Source organism: Bubalus kerabau, chromosome X (assembly GCF_029407905.1).
Source record: "Bubalus kerabau isolate K-KA32 ecotype Philippines breed swamp buffalo chromosome X, PCC_UOA_SB_1v2, whole genome shotgun sequence".
Lineage (NCBI taxonomy): Eukaryota > Metazoa > Chordata > Mammalia > Artiodactyla > Bovidae > Bubalus > Bubalus kerabau.
In genome coordinates, this window is record NC_073647.1 from 103,480,332 (window position 1) to 103,501,929 (window position 21,598).

The 21,598-nt window shown below is 44.4% G+C and overlaps 2 protein-coding genes across 4 annotated transcripts; one reads left to right on the forward strand and one right to left on the reverse strand.

Moving 5' to 3' along the window:
* Positions 1-93: 93 nt before the first annotated feature.
* WDR45 (WD repeat domain 45) lies at positions 94-5,677 on the reverse strand. 3 transcript variants are annotated; one of them, XM_055563595.1, is made up of 11 exons: positions 5,268-5,662; positions 3,799-3,870; positions 3,595-3,669; positions 3,401-3,505; positions 2,444-2,549; positions 2,227-2,321; positions 1,680-1,759; positions 1,359-1,567; positions 1,176-1,277; positions 944-1,089; positions 94-554 (listed from the first exon to the last, which is right to left on the reverse strand). In XM_055563595.1, exons 2-11 carry the CDS (start codon positions 3,851-3,853, stop codon positions 445-447), a joined length of 1,083 nt encoding a protein of 360 aa, XP_055419570.1. In that variant the 5' UTR covers positions 3,854-3,870; positions 5,268-5,662; the 3' UTR covers positions 94-444. The 3 variants fall into 3 exon arrangements, with proteins under 3 accessions (XP_055419570.1, XP_055419572.1, XP_055419573.1); XM_055563597.1 differs by lacking the exon at positions 3,401-3,505 and having other exon boundaries at positions 5,268-5,677; XM_055563598.1 differs by lacking the exon at positions 944-1,089 and having other exon boundaries at positions 5,268-5,672.
* On the forward strand, positions 4,563-20,805 carry LOC129640118 (60S ribosomal protein L36-like). The gene is made up of 3 exons (XM_055565353.1): positions 4,563-4,593; positions 5,218-5,359; positions 20,478-20,805. Exons 1-3 carry the CDS (start codon positions 4,563-4,565, stop codon positions 20,803-20,805), a joined length of 501 nt encoding a protein of 166 aa, XP_055421328.1.
* The last annotated feature ends 793 nt before the right edge of the window (positions 20,806-21,598 follow it).

Here is a 21,598-nt window from a genome sequence, read left to right on the forward strand (position 1 = left end):
AAGGTCCAGGAGGGTCACACCTTTCAGGAAACTCCTGCAGGGCCTTTTCAGCCTCATCTTCTCTAGGCCCCACTCCCAAGGTCCAGTCATAAATACTATTAAGGGCCTTTTATTATTTATATTCATCACATCAGAGTCTTTTTCTGGGAAGTTTTTTAAAAATCCCCACAGGTTGGATTAGGGCACCCACTCTGGGTCCTTAGCAGTTTTCTTCAGGCTGGGAGCTCCAGGGGGTCCACTGTCTGGGTCCCTGAGTCCCTGGCCTGGCCCTGCAGGCACACAGTCATCATGAAGTGCTTGGGGCAAAGTGGGCACCCGCTTAAGAATGCAAAGTGGGTGCCCGCTCCATTAATGCTTCCTGGGTGGCAGCTTCCACAGCACTCCCACCCCCACACGGGCTTTGCAATCTGCCACTGAAGGTCCCTAGCACAACCCACAGGGTGCTTAAAAGTCATCATCATCACAGATGTCAAGGTACACATCAAAAGCCTCTCGGTTGCAGTTTCCATCAGGAGTGAAGACATATTTGTGGAAGGTCCCATCTACACAGATGGCTGGAAGAGAGGGGAGGATTGGAAAAGGTTAGAGGCTGCCAAAGCCACACTCTAATCCTCTCAGGTGTCCCATAGCCTAGGGTCTACCTCCAGGCCTTTGCCCATATCTCTTCTGGGTTGGGAAGATCCCTTGGAGAAGGAAATGGCAACCCACTCCAGTATTCTTGCCTGGAAAATCCATGGACAGAGGAGCCTGGCAGGCTACAGTCCATGGCGTCGCAAAGAGTCGGACACGACTGAGCGACTTCACTTCACTTCACTTCACTGATGATGGAAGTGACCCATCCATTTTTGCTCCCTCAGGCCTCCCATGACCTAAAATTCTTTCAGGTCCAATTTTCAGGCCTCCACCCATGCAGTATCCCCAGTCAAGGGCTATTCCTACTCACCAATGACAGAGTTGACATTCTTGGAAGTATTTCGACCAAAAGCACAGATGCAGGCTGACTCAGCAGGCACGGTGAAGCTTGCCAGGCTCCACTGAGAGTCCACATACTGCCCAATCATAGGTCCCACCTTGCCCACGCGAGCCAGCCTACAGGCAATACTGGCTAAGCTCAGGTGTGGTATATGTGCAGGGGGATGATGGGGGTAAGGCAGGGTAGGGCAGGAGGTACTCACGCAGAACGGCGGTTGAGGCGGGTATCCTTGAGAGCAAAGATATGGACTGTGCCCTTATCACTGGATGCACACAGGAAGGAGGAATCATGGCTAAAGTTGATGCTGAAAGACAGACCAGCAGTGATGCCCACATGTCATGCTGGGCATGGGGTCAAGAGCCCACCACCCATGCCCTGTGCTTACCAGTAGAGGGTGGCAGGGTCGGTGCCTCGACGCAGTTCCACCAGTTTCTCCTTGGACTGTGTGTCAAAAAGGCGAATAAGTGTGCCCTTCTGAGAGGCCGAGGCCACTACTGTGCCTGGCTGGTTCAGAGACACACAGGCCACGTCGCTCTGATGTGCATTGATGGTAAACGGAGCAGAGGAAGTGCCAGGCTTTGTGCTTGCCAGGTCCTATGGTAGAAGGAGCAGTTCAGGCTTAGAGCAGGTAGTAAGGAGGTCAGTGGCCAAGAGTCCACAGGGAGAGCCAGTCCACCTACCCATCCCTGCCCACTGGACAGCTCACCACAAGTTGGAGGCTCCCGCACTTGTGTCCTGGGAACACTAGCAGCTGTTTCTCCAGGCTGGGGCAGAGGTCACAGAGCCCTAAGGTGTGAGGGGGGTGGGCTGGTAAAGAGGACGATGGGGCCAGGCAGGGTCTCAGATGGACAGAGCTGGATAAAGGCTGGACTTCAACCTTCTACGATACATGTTACCCACAGAACCCACAGGGGGCTTGTCCTCAACTGTGCTCCCCACCATCAAGGCAGATTCTCCACCTCCCAATGCATTTGTGGCAGTTCCAGGAGGCCCAGGAGGCCCTGGCATACCTGCAAATGTCCTTACTGAACCTTTTTGCTCTGTGATCTCAGATAGCCAGGGGTGGGACAGGGCCAAGAGTGGAGAGAGAGAACTGGCTAAGGGATGGGAAAATGGATACACTGGGAGTCTCAGCCCATCAGAGCATCTCTATGCAGACTCCCTCCCTGCCTCTTTCCCAGTTCCTTTCTGCATGTCCCTCTTCCCCATCCTCTACCTCCTGCCATTACATCTGCATCTCAGGGTCCTCTCACCCTTGGGGTTGTCCCGGGTGTCAAATTCAAACAGCTTTCGGGGATTGTCAGGGAAGGAGTACACATAGATGCGGTTCTTCAGCACGATCACGATTCTGTGGGCATCACACAACACAGGATGGTCATGAGAGAGGGCAGGGTACCCATGCAGGATGAACCCTCTCTCCTGCTGGGGGGACTTCCTACCTCCCCCACCCCCAGTCCACCTCAGGCTCACTTGTCATGGCGCATGCGCACAGCCAGCACTGGCTTGGTGAAGGTGAACTCCAGCACCAGCTTGTCCTTGGAGTCCTTGCCCTCCCGGGCATCGTCCCAGATCAGCACTGCTTGGCAGGTGGGTGTGTTGTTGGGGCCAAAGTGTAGGGTGAGGGGCAGCCCTGGTGACACAAGACCTACCCCTACTCCCCATGGGACCTCAACCACTTGCTTAACCTTTTGCTAGCACCCCATGTGATCCTCACACAGCATGACCACTTGTGATTCCTCAGGAGACAGGTTCTAGAACTGTTATACTCATTTACAGATGAAGAAGCTGAGGCTCGAAGGGGCTGGCTATCTGGCCAAGGACCTCACAACCCATCAGCAACCAAGCAGGGACTCATATCCAGGCCTGGAACTTCCCATCAGTAACCATATCTGCCTCCAGGGTCCCAGTCTATACACCCCCAGAAGATTTCTGTGAGGAATCCTAGGGCTTCTCTTGCCATGCCCCAGTAGGATAAACAAAAACCCTTAAAACAAGATGGTGCTTGAGACTCAAAGCAAGAGGGCAATGGGGAGACTGCCCCAAGATTTTAAAACCTATTGATTGTGTGACCTTGGATAAATCACTTAACCTCTTTGGGCCTCAGTTTCTTCATCTGTAAAAACAGGAATAATGATACTTCCTACCACACATAATTATTATGAGTATTAAATGAGTTAATACATGTAAAGTGGTTAGGACAGCACCAGGATCACAGCAAGCGCTCTATAGGTAAGGACATGTCATACAGGAGGCATTCAACAAGTGTTTGTTAAATGAAGACAAAACACCAAGCTTCTCAAGCAATGAGATCCAGGACTTGTAAGCCTCACTGTGTGACTCTGAGTTACTCTTCATTTGCCAGTGCCTCTGGGAGGCCAGGATTCTAGGGAGTCTGGGCCAAGGGTGGGATGGGATGAGGACACTTACCTGAGATCTCTGAGAACTTGGGGCTGCTACCACCACCCACCAGGGCCAGCAGGTTGGAGCGGTGCAGCATTTCCACCAGGCCCATGCTGCCCACCTGCTCATGGTCTGGACAAGGACCAGGGTGTCAGTACGGGTGGGTGCCAATGCCCAACCCATCCCTTCTGCCCATTGTACCTCCCCCACCGACAGCTCACCCAGATGCCCCTTCTCCATCAATGGCTCCACGTTGTAGATGCGCACACCTGTCTCCATAGCACAGCAAAAGCAGCCTGGGGATGGGAGGAATCCGGGCTGCCTCAAAGGATGCCCAAGTGGGAAGCTAGGGGCTTAACATCCACCTGTGGCCATTCTCTCCCTCCCCCCGCTCCCAAAAGGGCATAGGCACAAGCCTCTCTCACTCTGGTCTTGGTTGAAACGCAGACTGGTCACACCTCGAAGTGGCTGCTGAGTCATGGTCCAGGATTACTTCCCTGGACACAAATGGGGGTAGGGTTGGGAAGAGTCCTTTGGTCTGTTCTCTGAGTCCTAGAACTCCCATCCTCAACTGATTACTTCCTCCTCCTTCCATTCTGCTACCTAACCCCAGCAGTATTGCAGAGAAGACAAAATCAGGGGAAGAATCCTAGGGTCTCCAGTCTAAGCTCCCAAGACCCCAAGGAGCATGGCCAGGAACATTCCCATCTTCTCACACTTGGTTGACCCCAACTCTGTGTGCCTACCCCGACCTCGACCACCCCTGCCCCGCCTCCTTACTCCCTGGCCCTGACTGTTTCTCAGGAAATAATGAGGTAGGGGGTATTTCAGTGATGTCTCCTCTTTACCCCCAGCCAATCCTGACCCTAGTGCCCAACATGGCCTGGAGCCACCCCATACCCACTTCTCTTCTTACACCTGGACCTAGCACCTAAGTCTGCCTGTCAATAAATGGGAAAGGGAGCTCAAGCACCCACCTCCTCCTGCACCTCCCCGACCTGGCCCTGAGACCTGCTATAGTTGGTCCACCATTCTGAGGAGCTCTCCTTCCATGTCCTTCTACTCCAACCTATTCTATCACTCCCGAGCTCTCACACCTTCTGTCCTCACAGGCTTCCCAAAATACCTCCAGGATCCCATTCCTACCTCCAGACAACCCCTCTCATGACATGCTAACTTCTGCCCGATCATGGACAACCTGGACCTTCCCCCAGATCCCTGTATGCCCTAAAGACACTAGTTCAGAATTCCCTTATCACCCAGATGCCCCACCCCTGGGACATACCCTTGCAAGTGTTCAGCTATCCCTGACTTTGACATGGGTTGGCTGGGACCTACCCTCAGGAATTGCATACCCGCTAAGATCCCTCCTCCAGACTCCCTATCCTCTCCCCAAGACCCTGCCCCAGGGGACCCTACTGCTTCAAGACCCTTGCCCAGGACACAGACTTTCCAAAACTCCTACCTGGGACTACTCAATCCCCCCAGCAAGATACCTGGCCCAGATTCCCCTAATATTCTTGCCCTAGAGTCCCCATACTCCCTTTAAACACCCATCTTCCCCAAATCTTTGCCCAGGCACACCCTCTTCCCACCCTTCAAATGTCCCCCTCACCTCTCCACACCACCTCCACTGGACTGCCTCCCCCACAACAAAGACCCATTCGTTGGAGATTCCCCCATCCAAGAACCCTGCCCAGGGATTCCTCACACATAGCTCTCCCACCCCTTACGTCCCCGACCACCCTCATACTCTTCCCAATGCCAGCACCTACTTAAGATGCTTGTCCTAGATACCTTCCATCAACCAAAACTCCTGCTCAAAAGACCCCTTTGTCTCCTAGACCGCAACCAATTTTGGGACCATGCCCCAGATCCCTGCTCCTGCACTGACCTGACCTCTGTGCGTCCCCGATCCCAGCTCCAGTTCTCGGTGCCGCCCGCGGCCCGGCTTTCTGACCTCCCGGGCCTTGACGCCCTGCTCCGGTGTTTACATCAGGCCTCACTTCCGGGGGAGGGAGCCTGTGACCGGAAATGATTCACCCTGCCCAGAAAACGCGGCCGGTCCTGCTAGCCCAGCTTCTGGGTCATTGGAGCAATGAGAGAGAGCGTGGCATCCTCCCAGGAGAGCGCAGGAAGCAGAGGATGCTCAGCCAAGGCATGATTGTCTGAGGGAACCGCGGACGGATGGGCGAGAGAGAGTCTTTCCCTCGCTGAACGGAAAAGGGCGAAAATTCTTCAATTCGGTCCAGCTCCGACAGCTAGAGGCGTTATCTTCTGGGCTAATAAGACGTGGACCACCGAGGTGGGGAGAGGGACCGCCCCCGTTAGCAATTTGTAGTTCCCGCACACTCCTAGGGAGGGGCGACCCAGGACCCTTGAGGCGGGGGTGGTCCTGGAAGCCTTCAAAGCTGCCTATCCCAATAGCCAGGGGAAACCAGATTGAGATTCCCCATCCCACCCTCGCTTCGTTTTATTCACAAAGTGAAAAAAAATTGTTTTGATGGCAAGATAAATGTTCTCTGTGGGGGGAAGAAACCCCAATTATGTACGTAGTGGAAATATTTTTTTATTCAACTTTTAAATTTTGAGATGTGGACTCACGTGTAGTTTTGAGAAATAATACAGAGAAATCCTATGTACTTAAACACTTCCCCCTAAAGGTAACATGTTATCAAACTATAGTAAAATATTACACTCAGAATATTGATATATTTAATATTGATACACTCCACCCATCATTTACTTTTTTTCAAGTATTGGTTTTGGTTTTTTTTTAGTTCTCCTTTTTATTTTTACTTATTTTATTTTTTAACTTTACAATATTGTATTGGTTTTGCCATATATCAACATGAATCCGCCACAGGTATACGCGTGTTCCCCATCCTGAACCCTCCTCCCTCCCCATATCAAGTATTGTTTTTATACTTTCAAAAGTTACTAATATATAATGGACAGTGGTTTAATGTAGCCTTTTTAATTGATTCATGGTATTCCGTGGAATAAATGTCTAATTGTTCAGCTGTTACCCTACTGATTGGAGAAGGCAATGGCAACCCACTGCAGTACTCTTGCCTGGAAAATCCCATGGAAGGAGGAGCCTGGTAGGCTACAGTCCATGGGGTCGTGAAGAGTTGGACATGACTGAGCAACTTCAGTTTTTTTTCCCCTACTGATAGCCATCTAGGTTGTTTGATGGACTGTGTTGACAACATCCACAGGCATGTTTACTTGTGAATTTTAACCCCATATACTACTCTATAGCTTCCCTGGGATCCCTGGTTTTGGGAAGATCCTCTGGAGGAGGAAATGGCATCCCACTCCAGTACTCTTGCCTGGAAAATCCCATGGACGGAGGGCCCTGGTAGGCTACAGTCCATGGGGTTGCAAAGAGTTGGACACGACTGAGTGACTTCCTTTTCTTTCTTTCTACTACTCTAGGCATTACTCCATTGTTATGCTCCTCCACAAAGCCAATCTTCTGGCTCTCTTCAGTCTCTACTTTCTCACAACCCAGAGCATATTTAACTTTTTTTTAAATCTGCTGTGCCATCGGCATATTGCAGGATCTTAGTTCCCTGACCAAGGATTGAACCTAGGCACCAGCAGTGAAAGCTTCAAGTCCTAGCCAGTGGGCCATCAGGGACTTCCTAAGGCATATTTGACTTAATTCACTTTGGCTTCTATCTGTCTCCTAGACTCCCTGTCTCTGAGACTTCTCTTAACCAGATTACTGATGATTAACAATCTTCCCAAACCAGCAGTTACTTCTCTACCCCTTCCTGTGACCACTCAGCATATTCCACAGTTTCTTGCCCTCACTCTCTTGGTTTTCTCCTGTAACTCTACTGCTCCCCTTTCATCATTTCCAAACATTGGTGTATGCTTGGCCATGATCCTGGCCCCCTTACTTTTATAGCCAGTATTTTGTGACTTCATCTTGTCTCCTAGCTTTAATTATTGCAAATATTTGTAAGATTCACTAATTTAGGCCTCTGGCCTAGATGTCACCAGACTCATATATGCTATGGCTTGTTGCACATTTTCACATGGATGTCTCATAAGCCATCTCAGATTTAACCCATCCAAACAGATTTCTTGAATCATTCTAACTCAAACACCCTCCTGTCACCCACATCTCAACCAATGGCACCATTACACCAAGTTTGTCATGCAAGCCAAAGAGCAGATATATCATGCTTGATTCTCCTTTGTCACTGGCAAATTGTGCTGATACCACTGTCAAAATGGTATCACAGATACAACCCCTGGGATTTCCCTGGTTTGTCCAGTGGGTAAGAATCCACCTGCCAATGCAGGGGACATGGGTTCTGTTTCTGGCCTGGGAAGATTCCACATGCTGCGGAGCAGCTAAGCCCGTGCACCACAACTCCCAAGTGCTGCAACTACTGAAGCCCGTGCACCTGGAACGAGAAGCCTCCACAATGAGAAGCCCGTGCTCTCTGCAACTAGAGAAAGCCCACACAGCAATGAAGACCCAGCACAGCCAAAAATAAGTAAATAATAAATAAATATAGCAGTGTGTACACGTCAAAAAAACCAAAAAGGCCTGGCACATAGGTCGATTGGAAAAACTCATAATTCACAGGGCATGGAATACACAGGAAGGTTGTGGGGAATAAGTAGACCTGGACTTAGTACCACTCCATACCCAATTAATCATTAAAGGAAGACACTGAAAAATCAAATTGTTTCCAAGTAACTGTATTTCAGTACAAAGATAAAGAAGATTCATAGGAATAATAATAATAAAACCCTAAAAATAAATAAACCTAATAAGGTAAAATTCACAATGTCTGTTACCCCCCCCCAAAAAAATGACTAGGCATAAAAAGAAGGCAGAGGTACATACTACAACATGGAAGAAACTTGAAAAACATATGCTAAGTGAAAAGAGCCAGTCACAAAGGACCACATGTTGTATGATCTCATTTGTAGATAATGTCCATAATAGGCAAGTGAAATACAAAGTAGATTAGTGGTTGCCTAGGGCTGGTGGGGTGGGGGATATGACTGGGAGAAAAAAAGGCAATGACTGCTAAGGAGTGTTTGGGGTGCTGAAAATGTTCTAAAACTGATTGTAGTGATGGTTGCACAAGCCTGTAAGTATCATTTAAAAAGAACATTTAACTGCACACTTTAAATCGTGTATTCTGCGGTGTGTCAATTATATCTCAATAAGAATGTTATTTTTTTTAAGCAGAAAAACAGGACCCATAATAATCAGTCAATGGAAATTGACCCAGAATGGACATACATGTTAGAATTAGGAGAGAATAATGCTAAAAAAAAGTTATTAAAAGCTGCACTCCATATGTTAAAAAAAGTTGATCAGAGACATGGAACGTTTACCCAAAGTAAAAAATACACCCGATGGGATTAATGACTAGACATTGCAGAAGAAAAACATTAATGACTTAAAGTCCTAGCAATAGAAACTAAGAAAATGAGAAAGGGAAAAGGAATCTCCAAAAATAAAAAGAGCATATATGAGCTGTAGAACAATTTTGTGTGACCTAATATGCAGGAAATCGAAACCCCAAAGAAGAGCAGAGGGGACAGAAAAAGTATGTAAAGAATAAAGTCCTCATTTTAAAATTTAGGGTTTTTGGCTTTTTACTGAGATATCTTTGTATATTCTGGGAAAGTTGTTGCAAATATTTTCTCCCACTCTATGACTTATCTTGTTTTTTTTTTTTTTTCTTGATTGGTTTTTATTTATTTATTTTTTTTTAAACTTTACATAACTGTATTAGTTTTGCCAAATATCAAAATGAATCCGCCACAGGTATACATGTGTTCCCCATCCTGAACCCTCCTCCCTCCTCCCTCCCCATTCCATCCCTCTGGGTCGTCCCAGTGCACCAGCCCCAAGCATCCAGTATCGTGCATCGAACCTAGACTGGCAACTTGTTTCATACATGATATTTTACATGTTTCAATGCCATTCTCCCAAATCTTCCCACCCTCTCCCTCTCTCACAGAGTCCATAAGACTGTTCTATACATCAGTGTCTCTTTTGCTGTCTCGTACACAGGGTTATTGTTACCATCTTTCTAAATTCCATATATATGCGTTAGTATACCGTATTGGTGTTTTTCTTTCTGGCTTACTTCACTCTGTATAATAGGCTCCAGTTTCATCCACCTCATTAGAACTGATTCAAATGTATTCTTTTTCATGGCTGAGTAATACTCCATTGTGTATATGTACCACAGCTTGAGCAAAAGATTTGAACGGACACTTCACCAAGGAGGACAAATGGCAAATAAACAAGTTGAAAGAAGCTTAGCATCACTGATCATTAGAGAAATGCAAATTAAAACCATGAAGAGATATAAGGACACACTTCAATGGCTCAAATTAAGAAGACTGACCTTACCAAGTGTTGGAGTGTTGGGTAGCTGGAGTGGAAATCTAAAATGGCATAACCACTTTGAAACAGTTTGGCTGGGTTTGTTTTTTTTTTAAGTTAAACATACACCTATCATATAAACCGGTGATTCCACTCCTAGGTATTTATTTACCCAAGAGAAATGAAAGCATATGTTCACAGCAGCTTTGGTTGTATAAGTCTTAAACTGGAAAGAACTCAAATATCTATCAACAGGTGAATGGATAAACATTGTGGTATAACTATACAATATAATCATTCCCAGTAGTAAAGAGGAATGAACCATTGATACCAGCATGACATGGGTGAATCTAAAATATCTGGAGTGATGGAAGCCGGACCAAAAAAATGCACTGTATTATTCCATTTACAGAAAATTTTATAAAATACAAACTAATACATTGTGAGCTCAGTGGTTGCCTCTGGTTGGAGTGGAGAAGCAAAATGAGAAATCACAAGGTGGCAGGAAGAAACTTTGGGGGATGATGAATGTGTTCATTATCTTAACTTTTATGGTTTCACATGGCATGTAGATATATGTCAAAATTTATCAAATTACAAACTTTAAATACTTCATGTCAACTATACCTTAATAAAAGTGCTTACAATTCGTAAGTAAAAAAATAAATAAATAAATAAATAAAGTTGAATATAAAAAAAAAAGAATAAAGTCCTAAAATTTTCCAAAATTAATTAAAAATATAACCTCATAGATCCAAGAAATTCAATGAACACCAGCAAAAGATGCATGAAAAATACTACACAGAGGCACACTGTAATAAAACTGCCCCAAACCAATGAAGAGAAAATCTTTTTCTTCAGGTTTAATTGAGATATAACTGACTTACAGCACTATATGTGGAAAATTCTGAAAGAGATGGGAATACCAGACCACCTGACCTGACTCTTGAGAAACCTGTATGCAGGTCAGGAAGCAACAGTTAGAACTGGACATGGAACAGACTGGTTCCAAATAGGAAAAGGAGTACGTCAAGGCTGTATATCGTCACCCCACTTATTTAACTTACATGCAGAGTACATCATGAGAAACACTGGGCTGGAGGAAGCACAAGCTGGAATCAAGATTTCTGGGAGAAATATCAATAACCTCAGATATGCAAATGACACCACAATTATGGCAGAAAGTGAAGAACTAAAGAGCCTCTTGATGAAAGTGAAAGAGGAGTGTGAAAAAGTTGGCTTAAAGCTCAACATTCAGAAAACTAAGATCATAGCATCCGGTCCCATCACTTCATGGCAAATAGATGGGGCAACAGTAGAAACAGTGGCAGACTTTATTTTTCCGAGTTCCAAAATCACTGCAGATGGTGACTGCAGCCATGAAATTAAAAGATGCTTACTCCTTGGAAGGAAAGTTACGACCAACCTAGATAGCATATTGAAAAGCAGAGACATTACTTTGCCAACAAAGGTCTGTCTAGTCAAGGCTATGGTTTTTCCAGTGGTCATATATGGATGTGAGAGTTGGACTGTGAAGAAAGCTGAGCACTGAAGAATTGATGCTTTTGAACTGTGGTGTTAGAGAAGACTCTTGAGAGTCCCTTGGACTGCGAGGAGATCCAACCAGTCCATCCTAAAGGAGATCAGTCCTGGGTGTTCACTGGAAGGACTGATGTTGAAGATGAAACTCCAATTCTTTGGCCACCTGATGCGAAGAGCTGACTCATTGGAAAAGACCCTGATGCTGGGAAAGATTGAGGGCAGGAGGAGAAGGGAACAACAGAGGATGAGATGGTTGGATGGCATCACCGACTCAATGGACATGGGTTTGGGTGGACTCCAGGAGTTGGTGATGGACAGGGAGGCCTGGCATGCTGCAGTTCATGGGGTCACAAAGAGTCGGACACGACTGAGCTACTGAACTGACAGCACTATATTAAGTTTGAAGTGTACAGATAATGACTTGATTTACATACACCATGAAATGATTATCACAAGTTTAGTGAACATCCATCATTCCATATAAATATAAAATTAAGGAAATAGAAAAAAATTTTCCCTGTGATCCACTTATAATTTACTTTTATATATAACATACAGCAGTGTTCATTATATTTATCATGTTGTACATTACATCCCTAGTACTTATTTATCATATACCTGGAAGTTTGTACCTTTTAAACCATCTTCATCTTATTCCCCCTTTCCCACCCCCACCTCTGAAAAACACAAATCGGATCTCTTTCTTTGAGTTTGTTTGTTTGTTTTTGAAGGTGGGGATTGGGGAAGGGGCAGCAAGAAAGACAGTTAGGAGGCTATTTCAGTAAATCAGTGGTTTTTGGTGCCTTATGGCAGAAAGCAAAGAAGAACTAAAGAGCCTCTTGATGAAAGTGAAAGAGGAGAGTAGAAAAGTTGGCTTAAAATTCAACATTCAGAAAACTAAGATCATGGCATCTGGTCCCATCACTTCAAGGCAAATAGATGGGGAAACAATGGAAACAGTGAGAGACTTGATGTTGTTGGGCTCCAAAATCACTGCATATGGTGACTGCAGCCATGAAATTAAAAGATGCCTGCTCCTTGGAAGAAAACCTGTGACCCACCTAGACAGCATATTAAAAAGCAGAGACATTACTTTGCCAACAAAGGTCTGTCTAGTCAAGGCTATGGTTTTTCCAGTAGTCATGTATGGATGTGAGAGTTGGACTATAAAGAAAGCTGAGCGCCAAAGAATTGATGCTTTTACAAGGACATCAAACCAGTCCATCCTAAAGGAAATTAGTCCTGAATATTCATTGGAGGACTGATGCTGAAGCTGAAACTCCAATACTTTGGCCACCTGATGGGAAGAACTGACTCATTGGAAAAGACCCTGATGCTGGGAAAGATTGAAGGTGGGAAGAAAAGGGGATGACAGAGGATGAAATGGTTGGATGACATCACCAACTTGATGGACATGAGTTTGAGTAAGCTCTGGGATTTGGTGATGGACAGGGAAGCCTGGTGTGCTGCAGTCCATGGGGTCACAAAGAGTTGGACATGACTGAGCAACTGAACTGTCCTTCAACACAAGGTTGACTTTCAACAACCTGCCTGGTGCTGTTAAAACTTCTGATAGTAGGAGTACCACTGTGCCCCTTCACCTCCTCACCTTTTTGGAGCAAATAGGACTTAGCATCTTATTTGAATTAAGATGTATTCCTAAGTCTTTTTCCTTTTTAGTTTGCTTTTCAAACCAGCAGTCTGATTATTTACTTACTGCTGTATATTAACAGGACAGTCACCAGAGAATGAAGAATGATGCACATGCCTGTCATGCCAAGTTGTCACAAGGAAGGGCGTCAGGATCAAAAAGGACCCACCTGTCATGATTGAGTAATGTCTGGAAAAAATCCAAACTAGGATGAATGTTTAGGCATTCCAGATTTGTGGGAATGAGTTTCAAGTATCTATATCTCAGTCAAAATCTTTCTTAAAACAGAAATCTTGAAATTAAACATGGCTCTGCTCAAACTCAGTTGGGTCAACTTTAATATTAGAATTTCTCCTTGGAACATTTCACCTTCTTTTGTGGATATGACTCAATGAATTAATTTTCTCTTAACGCATCCTGGAAAATGGATTGTTTGGCAATTGAGAAATTAGGTTTTGCTCTGATGTTCTGGAAAGTAACATACTAATCCCCTTCATTAACAGCTAATTATTGAACATTTATCCGTTCATTTATCCAATGTATATTGAGTGCTTACAACACACCAGGTACCTGTACTAAGAGTTGGAGAATGGAATAATAAACAGAACAATGTCCTTGGAAGAGAAAGGCGGTGAATAAATGTATGAGTAAACATATATTTATATATAAATCAGAGATAAAATGGATTAGGAGATAGGAAGGGTTGCTACCTTATTTGGGATGATCACAGAAACTTCTGTGATAAGGTGACACTGGAGCAGAAACCTGAGGGATTGAAGTCTGTGGAAGTTTGGGGAAAGAGCATTCTGGGAGAAGAAACAGCAAAGATATCAGTGCAGCCTGAGCAAGTGAGCCACAGAAGTATGTTGTGGGGGCAGAATATGCAGGGCCTCATCACCATTTTAAATGCTTTGGCTCCTATTCTGAGTGGGATAGGGAGCCATATGGAGGGTTTGGGGCAGAGAAGAGAGACATAACCAGACTGGCTTCTGTGTGTGGACCACACAGAAGGCAGGGAGTAGGGGAAGGGGCAGCAAGAAAGACAGTTAGGAGGCTACTTCAGTAAATCACGCAGTGGTTTTTGGTGCCTTTTGGACACTGGGCATTGGAGGAGATGTTTTCTGGAATTATTTTGAAGGTAGAGCTGAAGGACTATGTTGATGGATTAGATACAGGGTGTGTGGATGATAAGAGTTAAGAATGACTCGGAAGGTTTTAGTTAAGCTGAGAGTCAGGTGGAGAAGCAGATTAGGGGTTTTGTATTGTTCTTGTGAACTCTGAAATGCTTCTGAAATATCATTTAGAGATGTTAAGTAGGTGAATGGATATGACTAAAGGTCAGGAGTGAGGTACAGGCTGGAGAAAACACATTTAGGAGGCATCAGAATATCAAACTCATTTACAGCCAGAGGAAATTACCTAGGAAGTGAAAGTAGGTGAGGTTAGAAGCCTAAGCCCTGGGGCATTTCCAAGGTATAAAAGTCAGTGTAATGAGGAGAAACTGGCAAAAGACTGAGTAGGAGCAGCCAGTGTGGCAGGAACAGAACCAAGGAAGGATTTCTGGAAGTCAAGAGAAAAAGCATTTCAAGAAGGGAGTCAAATGTTGCTGAGAGGGAATGATAAGGAGCACTCATGATATGCAGGCACTGGGTGTACAAAGATGAACCAGAATGCCAGGCACATAGTAGGTGTCCATGTACTTTTAATTGTAACAAAATATACATAACAAGGTGCTTCCCTGGGGGCTCAGAAGGTAAAGAATCTGCCTGCAAAGCAGGAAACCCGAGTTCGATCCCTGGTTGGGGAAGATTCCGTGGAGAAGGGAATAGCTGGCTACCCAATCCAGGATTCTTGGCTGGAAAATCCCATGGACAGAGGAGCCTGGTGGGCTACAGTCCATGGGATCAACTGAGCGACTAACACTTTCACTTTTTAATACATAACATAAAATTTACCACCTTAACCATTTTTAAGTATACAGTGCATTAATGTTAAGAATATTTACATTGTTGTGAAACAAATCTTCAGAACTTTTTTATCTTGCAAAACTGAAACTCTAGATTCATTAAACAACATCTCTCCACTCAGCCTCCTGCCCCTCCCCAGTCCCTGGCAACTACCTTTCTACTTTACGTTTCTATGAATTTGACTTCTTTAGATACCTCATATAAGTGGAAACATACAGTATTTGTTTTATTATGACTGGCTTATTTCACAAAACATAATGTTCTCAAGGTTCATTCGTGTTGCAGCATGTGTCAGAATTTTCTTCCTTTTAGAGGCTGAGTAATATTCTATTGTATGATTATCCCACTTTTTGCTTATCCATTCATTTATTGATGGACACTTGGATTGCTTCCACCTTTTGGCTTTTGTGACTAATGCCGCAATGAACATGGGCATGCAAAGTCTATTTCATACTATGCTTTCAATTATTCTGGATATTTTTCCAGAAGTGGAATTGTTGGATCATATGGTAATTGTTTTTTTTTTTAATTTTTGGGGAACTGCCATATATTTTTTTCCATAGCAGCTGCACCATTTTATATTCCTACCAAGAGTGCACAACGGTTCTAATTTTCTCATCTGAACCAACACTTCTTCTTTTTTTTTTATAGTAACCATCCTAATGAGTGTGAGGCCCAGAGAATTGTCATTCTTGATCTGTATGGCAGTTCCCTGGAAACCTTCATTTACAGGGCTTGTCTTTATTTGACCCGATATAGAGCTCTCTCTGAATCACATCTGCTGAGATGGTGATAACAGCTGGAATCAACAAGAAGTTGACCAAAAAATCATGAAACACTGGGAATGAGATGTCCAGAGGGACCTTTGAAAAACTCTGACATATTTCTGGGAATCCAGAAGGGCACATGCATGTGCAACTGCAGGACTGCAAGCATGCCCAGGAAAGAGCTGAGGAGACCGTATGCTTTCACCTCTGGGTGATTTTTTTTTTTATTGGCGTATAGCTGATTTAGTGTCAGGTGTACAGCAAAGTGAGTCAGTTATCTATCTATCTATCTATCTATCTATATATATATATATATATATATATATATATCTCCACTCATTTTCAAATTGTTTTCCCATACTGGTTATTAGAGAACATTGAGTAGAATTCCGTGTGCTGTACAGTAGGTCCTTATTAGTTATCTATTTTACCAGCAAATTTGGAAAACTCAGCAGTGGCCACAGGACTGGAAAAGGTCAGTTTTCATTCCAATCCCTAAGAAAGGCAATGCCAAAGAATGCTCAAACTACCACACAATTGCACTCATCTCACACGCTAGTAAAGTAATGCTCAAAATTCTCCAAGCCAGGCTTCAGCAGTACGTGAACCGTGAACTTCCAGATGTGCCAGCTGGTTTTAGAAAAGGCAGAAGAACCAGAGATCAAATTGCCAACATCCGCTGGATCATGGAAGAAGGAAGAGAGTTCCAGAAAAACATCTATTTCTGCTTTATTGACTATGCCAAAGCCTTTGACTGTGTGCATCACAATAAACTGTGGAAAATTCTTAAAGAGATGGGAATACCAGACCACCAGATCTGCCTCTTGAGAAATCTGTATGCAGGTCAGGAAGCAACAGTTAGAACTGGACACAGAACAACAGACTGGTTCCAAATAGGAAAAGGAGTATGTCAAGGCTGTATATTGTCACCCTGCTTATTTAACTTATATGAAGAGTACATCATGAGAAACACTGGGCTGGAAGAAGCACAAGCTGGAATCAAGATCGCCGGGAGAAATATCAATAACCTCAGATATGCAGATGACACCACCTTTATGGCAGAAAGTGAAGAGGAACTAAAAAGCCTCTTGATGAAATTGAAAGAGGAGAGTGAAAAAGTTGGCTTAAAGCTCAACATTCAGAAAATGAAGATCATGGCATCTGGTCCCATCACTTCATGGGAAATAGATGGGGAAACAGTGGAAACAGTGTCAGACTTTATTTTTTAGGGCTCCAAAATCACTGCATATGGTGATTGCAGCCATGAAATTAAAAGACGCTTACTCCTTGGAAGGAACGTTATGACCAACCTAGATAGCATATTCAAAAGCAGAGACATTACTGCCAAAAAAGGTCCATCTAGTCAAGGCTATGGTTTGTCCAGTGGTCATATAGGGATGTGAGAGTTGGACTGTGAAGAAAGCTGAGCACTGAAGAATTGATGCTTTTGAACTGTGGTGTTGGAGAAGACTCTTGAGAGTCCCTTGGACTGCAAGGAGATCCAACCAGTCGATCCTAAAGGAGATCAGTCCTGGGTGTTCTTTGGAAGGACTGATGCTAAAGCTGAAACTCCAGAACTTTGGCCACCTCATGCGAAGAGTTGACTCATTGGAAAAGGCTCTGATGCTGGGAGGGATTGCGGGCAGGAGAAGGGGATGACAGAGGATGAGATGGCTGGATGGCATCACTGACTCGATGGACATGAGTCTGAGTGAACTCCGGTAGTTGGTGATGGACAGGGAGGCCTGGCGTGCTGTGATTCATGGGGTCGCAAAGAGTCGGACATGACTGAGCGACTGAACTGAACTGAACTGAACTGATGTGGGATCTTAGTTCCCATAGGTTAAATTGAACCTGCGTCTGCCTGCAGTGGAAGGCAGATTTTGAACCACTAGGCCATCAGGGAAGTCCCTGTATCATATTTTAGATTTCCATGTAAGAGTCACATGTAAGTGATAGCGGGTTTCCCACGTGGCACAGTGGTAAAGAATCTGCCTGCCAATCTAGGAGACGCAAGAGAATGCAGGTTTGATCTCTGGGTCAGGAAGACCCCCTGGAGTAGAAAATAGTAACCTGCTCCAGTATTCTTGCCTGGAAAATTCCATGGGCAGAGGAACCTGGCGGGCTACAGTCCATGGGGTCACAAAAGAGTTGGACACGACTCAACGACTAACACTTTCACTGCCATATGCAACAATATTAATGGACTTCAAGGACATTTTGCTAAGTGAAATAAGCCAGACACAGAAAGCCAAGTACTACCTGATTCCACCTATAGGAGGTATGTAAAATAGATTTGGGACTTCCCTGGTGGTTCAGTGGTTAAGAATCCACCTTGCAATGCAGAGGACACGGGTTTTTTCCCTGGTCAGGGAACTAAGATCCCACATGCCACAGGGCCACTAAGCCTATGAGCTCTAGGGCCTGTGAGACACAAGACAGCCTGCGTGCTGCAACTAGTGAAGCCCAAGTGCCACAACTAGGGAGTCTGGGTGCTGCAACGAAAGATCCGGCATGACGCAATGAAGATCTCATGCCACAACTAAGACCCAACACAGCCAAATAAATACATATTAAAAATAAAATAATCAAATTCATAAAATTAAAGACCAGAATGGTGGTTAACAGGGGCTGGGTAGAGGGGGAAATGGGAAGTTATTAATCAACAGGCATAAAGTTTCAGTTAGGTAAGATTAATAAGCTCTGGAGATTTGCTGTACATTGTACCTGTAATCAACAATAATGTATTATATACTTAAAATTTGTTAAAAGCAGAGATCTTATGTTGAGTGTTTCCATCACAATAAGGTCTAAAAAATAAAGCTCTTTGGAAGAAAAAAAAATATGGATTGGTTAATCTATTTTGGAAGCCTTCTCCATTTTGCATTAATGAGTGTCTAGTTGTGACTATGGCCTTTGTCCTAGAGACATTGCCCAAGGTTTGACACTGAAATGGGCCTGCCATTTTCTTTTAAATGCTTTTCAAAATTAATTATTTTTATTTTTGGTTGCACTGGGTCTTCATTGTTGCTAGTGGGCTTTCTCTAGTTGCAGAGAGTAGGGGGCTACTCTCTAGTTCTGGTACATGGGCTTCTCATTGAGATGGCTTCGCTTGTTGCAGAGCACAGAGTCTGGGCACATGGGCTCAGCAGTTGTGGTCCATGGGCCCTAGAGCATTCAGGCTTCAGTAGTTGAGGCGAGTGGGTTCAGTAGTTTCGACTCACAGGTTCGAGCATGGGCTCAGTAGCTGTGGCACACAGGCTTGGTGGGCCCACGGCATGTGGGATCTTCCTGGACCAGGGAACCCATGTCCCCTGCGTTTGCAGGGTGGATTCTCACCCACTGTGCCGCAAGGCAAGTCCTGCAGTTTTCTTTTGAAGAGTAGTTTACAACTGGTGCTTGTACCATAAGCCCCTGGGGGGTTCATTATAACAGAGCGCTGGTTCCCAACTCCAGAATGTCAAATTCATTAGGTCAAGAAAGGACCTGAGAATTTGTATTTCTGCCCTGTTTACAGGTGATGCTGCTGCTGCTGGTGGTCTGGGGTCCACACTTTGAGAATCACTGCTTGCCTGATACCACAAAGTAATAAAACTCTGCCCCTGGAGAACTGTCCTAACCTCCTCATGGGAACCCTTGATTCAAGATATGGCCAGAGTCCCTAGAAGGATAGGAAGCTGGGACTTTGTTGAGTTTACAAACAGGTTTAGGATTAGCAGGAATTGAACCTGCTTGGTACTAAATGTTTGTTTAATAAATGACAAGTATGTTGGAGAGAGGGAAAAAAAGTCCTACAGCTAATGGTGTACTTAATGGCATAAGACTGACTACTTTCCCCTCAAAACCCAGAATGAGACACATATCTACTCTCACTACTGCTCTTTTACATTGTACTGAAGATTCTAGTCAATGCATAAAAGCACGAAGAAATAAAAGGCATCAGATTGGGAAGAAATAAACCTGTCTTTATTTGCAGAAACATGATTATCTAGTAGAAAACCCAATGGAATCTATAAAAAAGGTAATAAAATTGTTATTTTAGCATGGTTGGAGGATACACGATCAATGTATGAAAATCAACTGTACTTTGGGATTTCTCTGGCACTTCAGTGGTTAAGACTTGGTGCTCCCATTGCAGGGGAACTAAGATCCCACATGCTGCATAGCACAGCCAAAAAAAGAATGTGGAGAACCGTTTTTCAAAAATTATTTATTTGGCTGCATTGGGCCTTAGTTGTGGCATGTGGATCAAACCCAGACCCCCTGCACTGGACCACCAGTGAAGTCCTGGATAACCAATTTCTTTTAAAAGGCACAAAGCCATGCAGTGGAGGAAGGATGGTCTTTTCAACAAATGGTTGATATTCATACCCAAAGGAAGGAGCCTGGATTCATACCTCCTACTATACACAATGTGTTAGTTGCTCAGTTGTGTCTGACTCCTTGTGACCCCATGGAGTGTAGATCACCAGGCTCCTCTGTCCATGGGGATTCTCCAGGCAAGAATATTGGAGTGGGTGGCCATTCCCTTCTCCAGGGGATCTTCCCGACCCAGGGATCAAACCTGGGTCTCTTGTACTGCAAAAAGTAATTCAAAATGGATTAAAGATCTAAATATATTATCTGAAACTATAAAACTTCTAGAAAACCTTTGTGATCTTGGATTAGGCGAAGATTTCTTAGATAAGACATCAAAAGGACAATCCAAAAAGAACAAATTGATAAACGTGACTACATCAACACTGAACATTTCTGCTTTTCAAAAGCCATTGCTAACTTTCTGCCTCGCCAGCCACTGCAGAGCAGTGGCTGTGGCTCTGCTCTTCCCCATGGCCATTGGCCTCAACAAGGGCCACAAGATGACCAAGAACGTGAACAAACTGAGGCACAGCCACCTCCTCGGGCGCCTCACCAAGCACACCAAGTTCATGCGGGACATGATCCGGGAGGTGTGCAGCTTCACCCCTTATGAGCGGCGGGCCATGGAGCTGCTCAAGGTCTCCAAGGACAAGCGGGCCCTCAAGTTCATCAAGAAAAGGATGTGGACATACATCCGTGCCAAGAGGAAGAGAGAGGAGCTGAGCAATGTCCTGGCCACCATGAGGAAAGTGGCAGCCAAGAAGGACTGAGCCCTTCCCCTCTGTGCACAATAAACCTTTTCAGGAAAAAAAAACAAAAGACATTGTTAAGAGAACGAACAGACAAGCCATAGACTGCCAAGAAAAATACTTGCAAAGCATATATCTGATAAAGTGTCTGTATCCAGAAGATATAAGAACTGCTTTTTGAAAGGTCTATTAATAGGATATGGCAAAAGGGGTGGTGTATCTCTAATCTTCATAAAGATTCTTAAAGCTAGAAAAAATGGAACAGATGAATAATTTGCAAAGAAGAAATAGACACACAGATATAGAGAACAAATGTTTGGATAACAAGGGGGAAAGAGGGTAGGACAAACTGGAAGCTTGGGATTGACGTATTTACACTACTGTGAGTAAAACAGATAATAGATATTTACAATACTATGTGTAAGATAGATAACTAATGCAAACTACTGTACAGCATAGGGAACTCTACTCAATACTCTATGGTGACCAAAATGGAAGGAAATCAAAAAAAAAAGGGGTGGGATATATGTATACGTGCAACTGATTCACTTTGCTGTACATCAGACTAAATCAACATTGTAAACCAACTATATGCCAATAAAAAAAAATTAAAGCAACCTGGGTCTCCTGCATTGGCAGGTGGATTCTTTTACCACTAGCACCACTTCATATCTTTGCTCAAATGCCACCTTTGTAATAAAACCTTCCCTGATTATCCTATGAATACTGCCCACTCTGGATCCCCTTTACCCTGCTGTACTTTCTCCCTGCATCCTCTTCCATGGTTGTTCACACCTTTTAACATACTGGATAA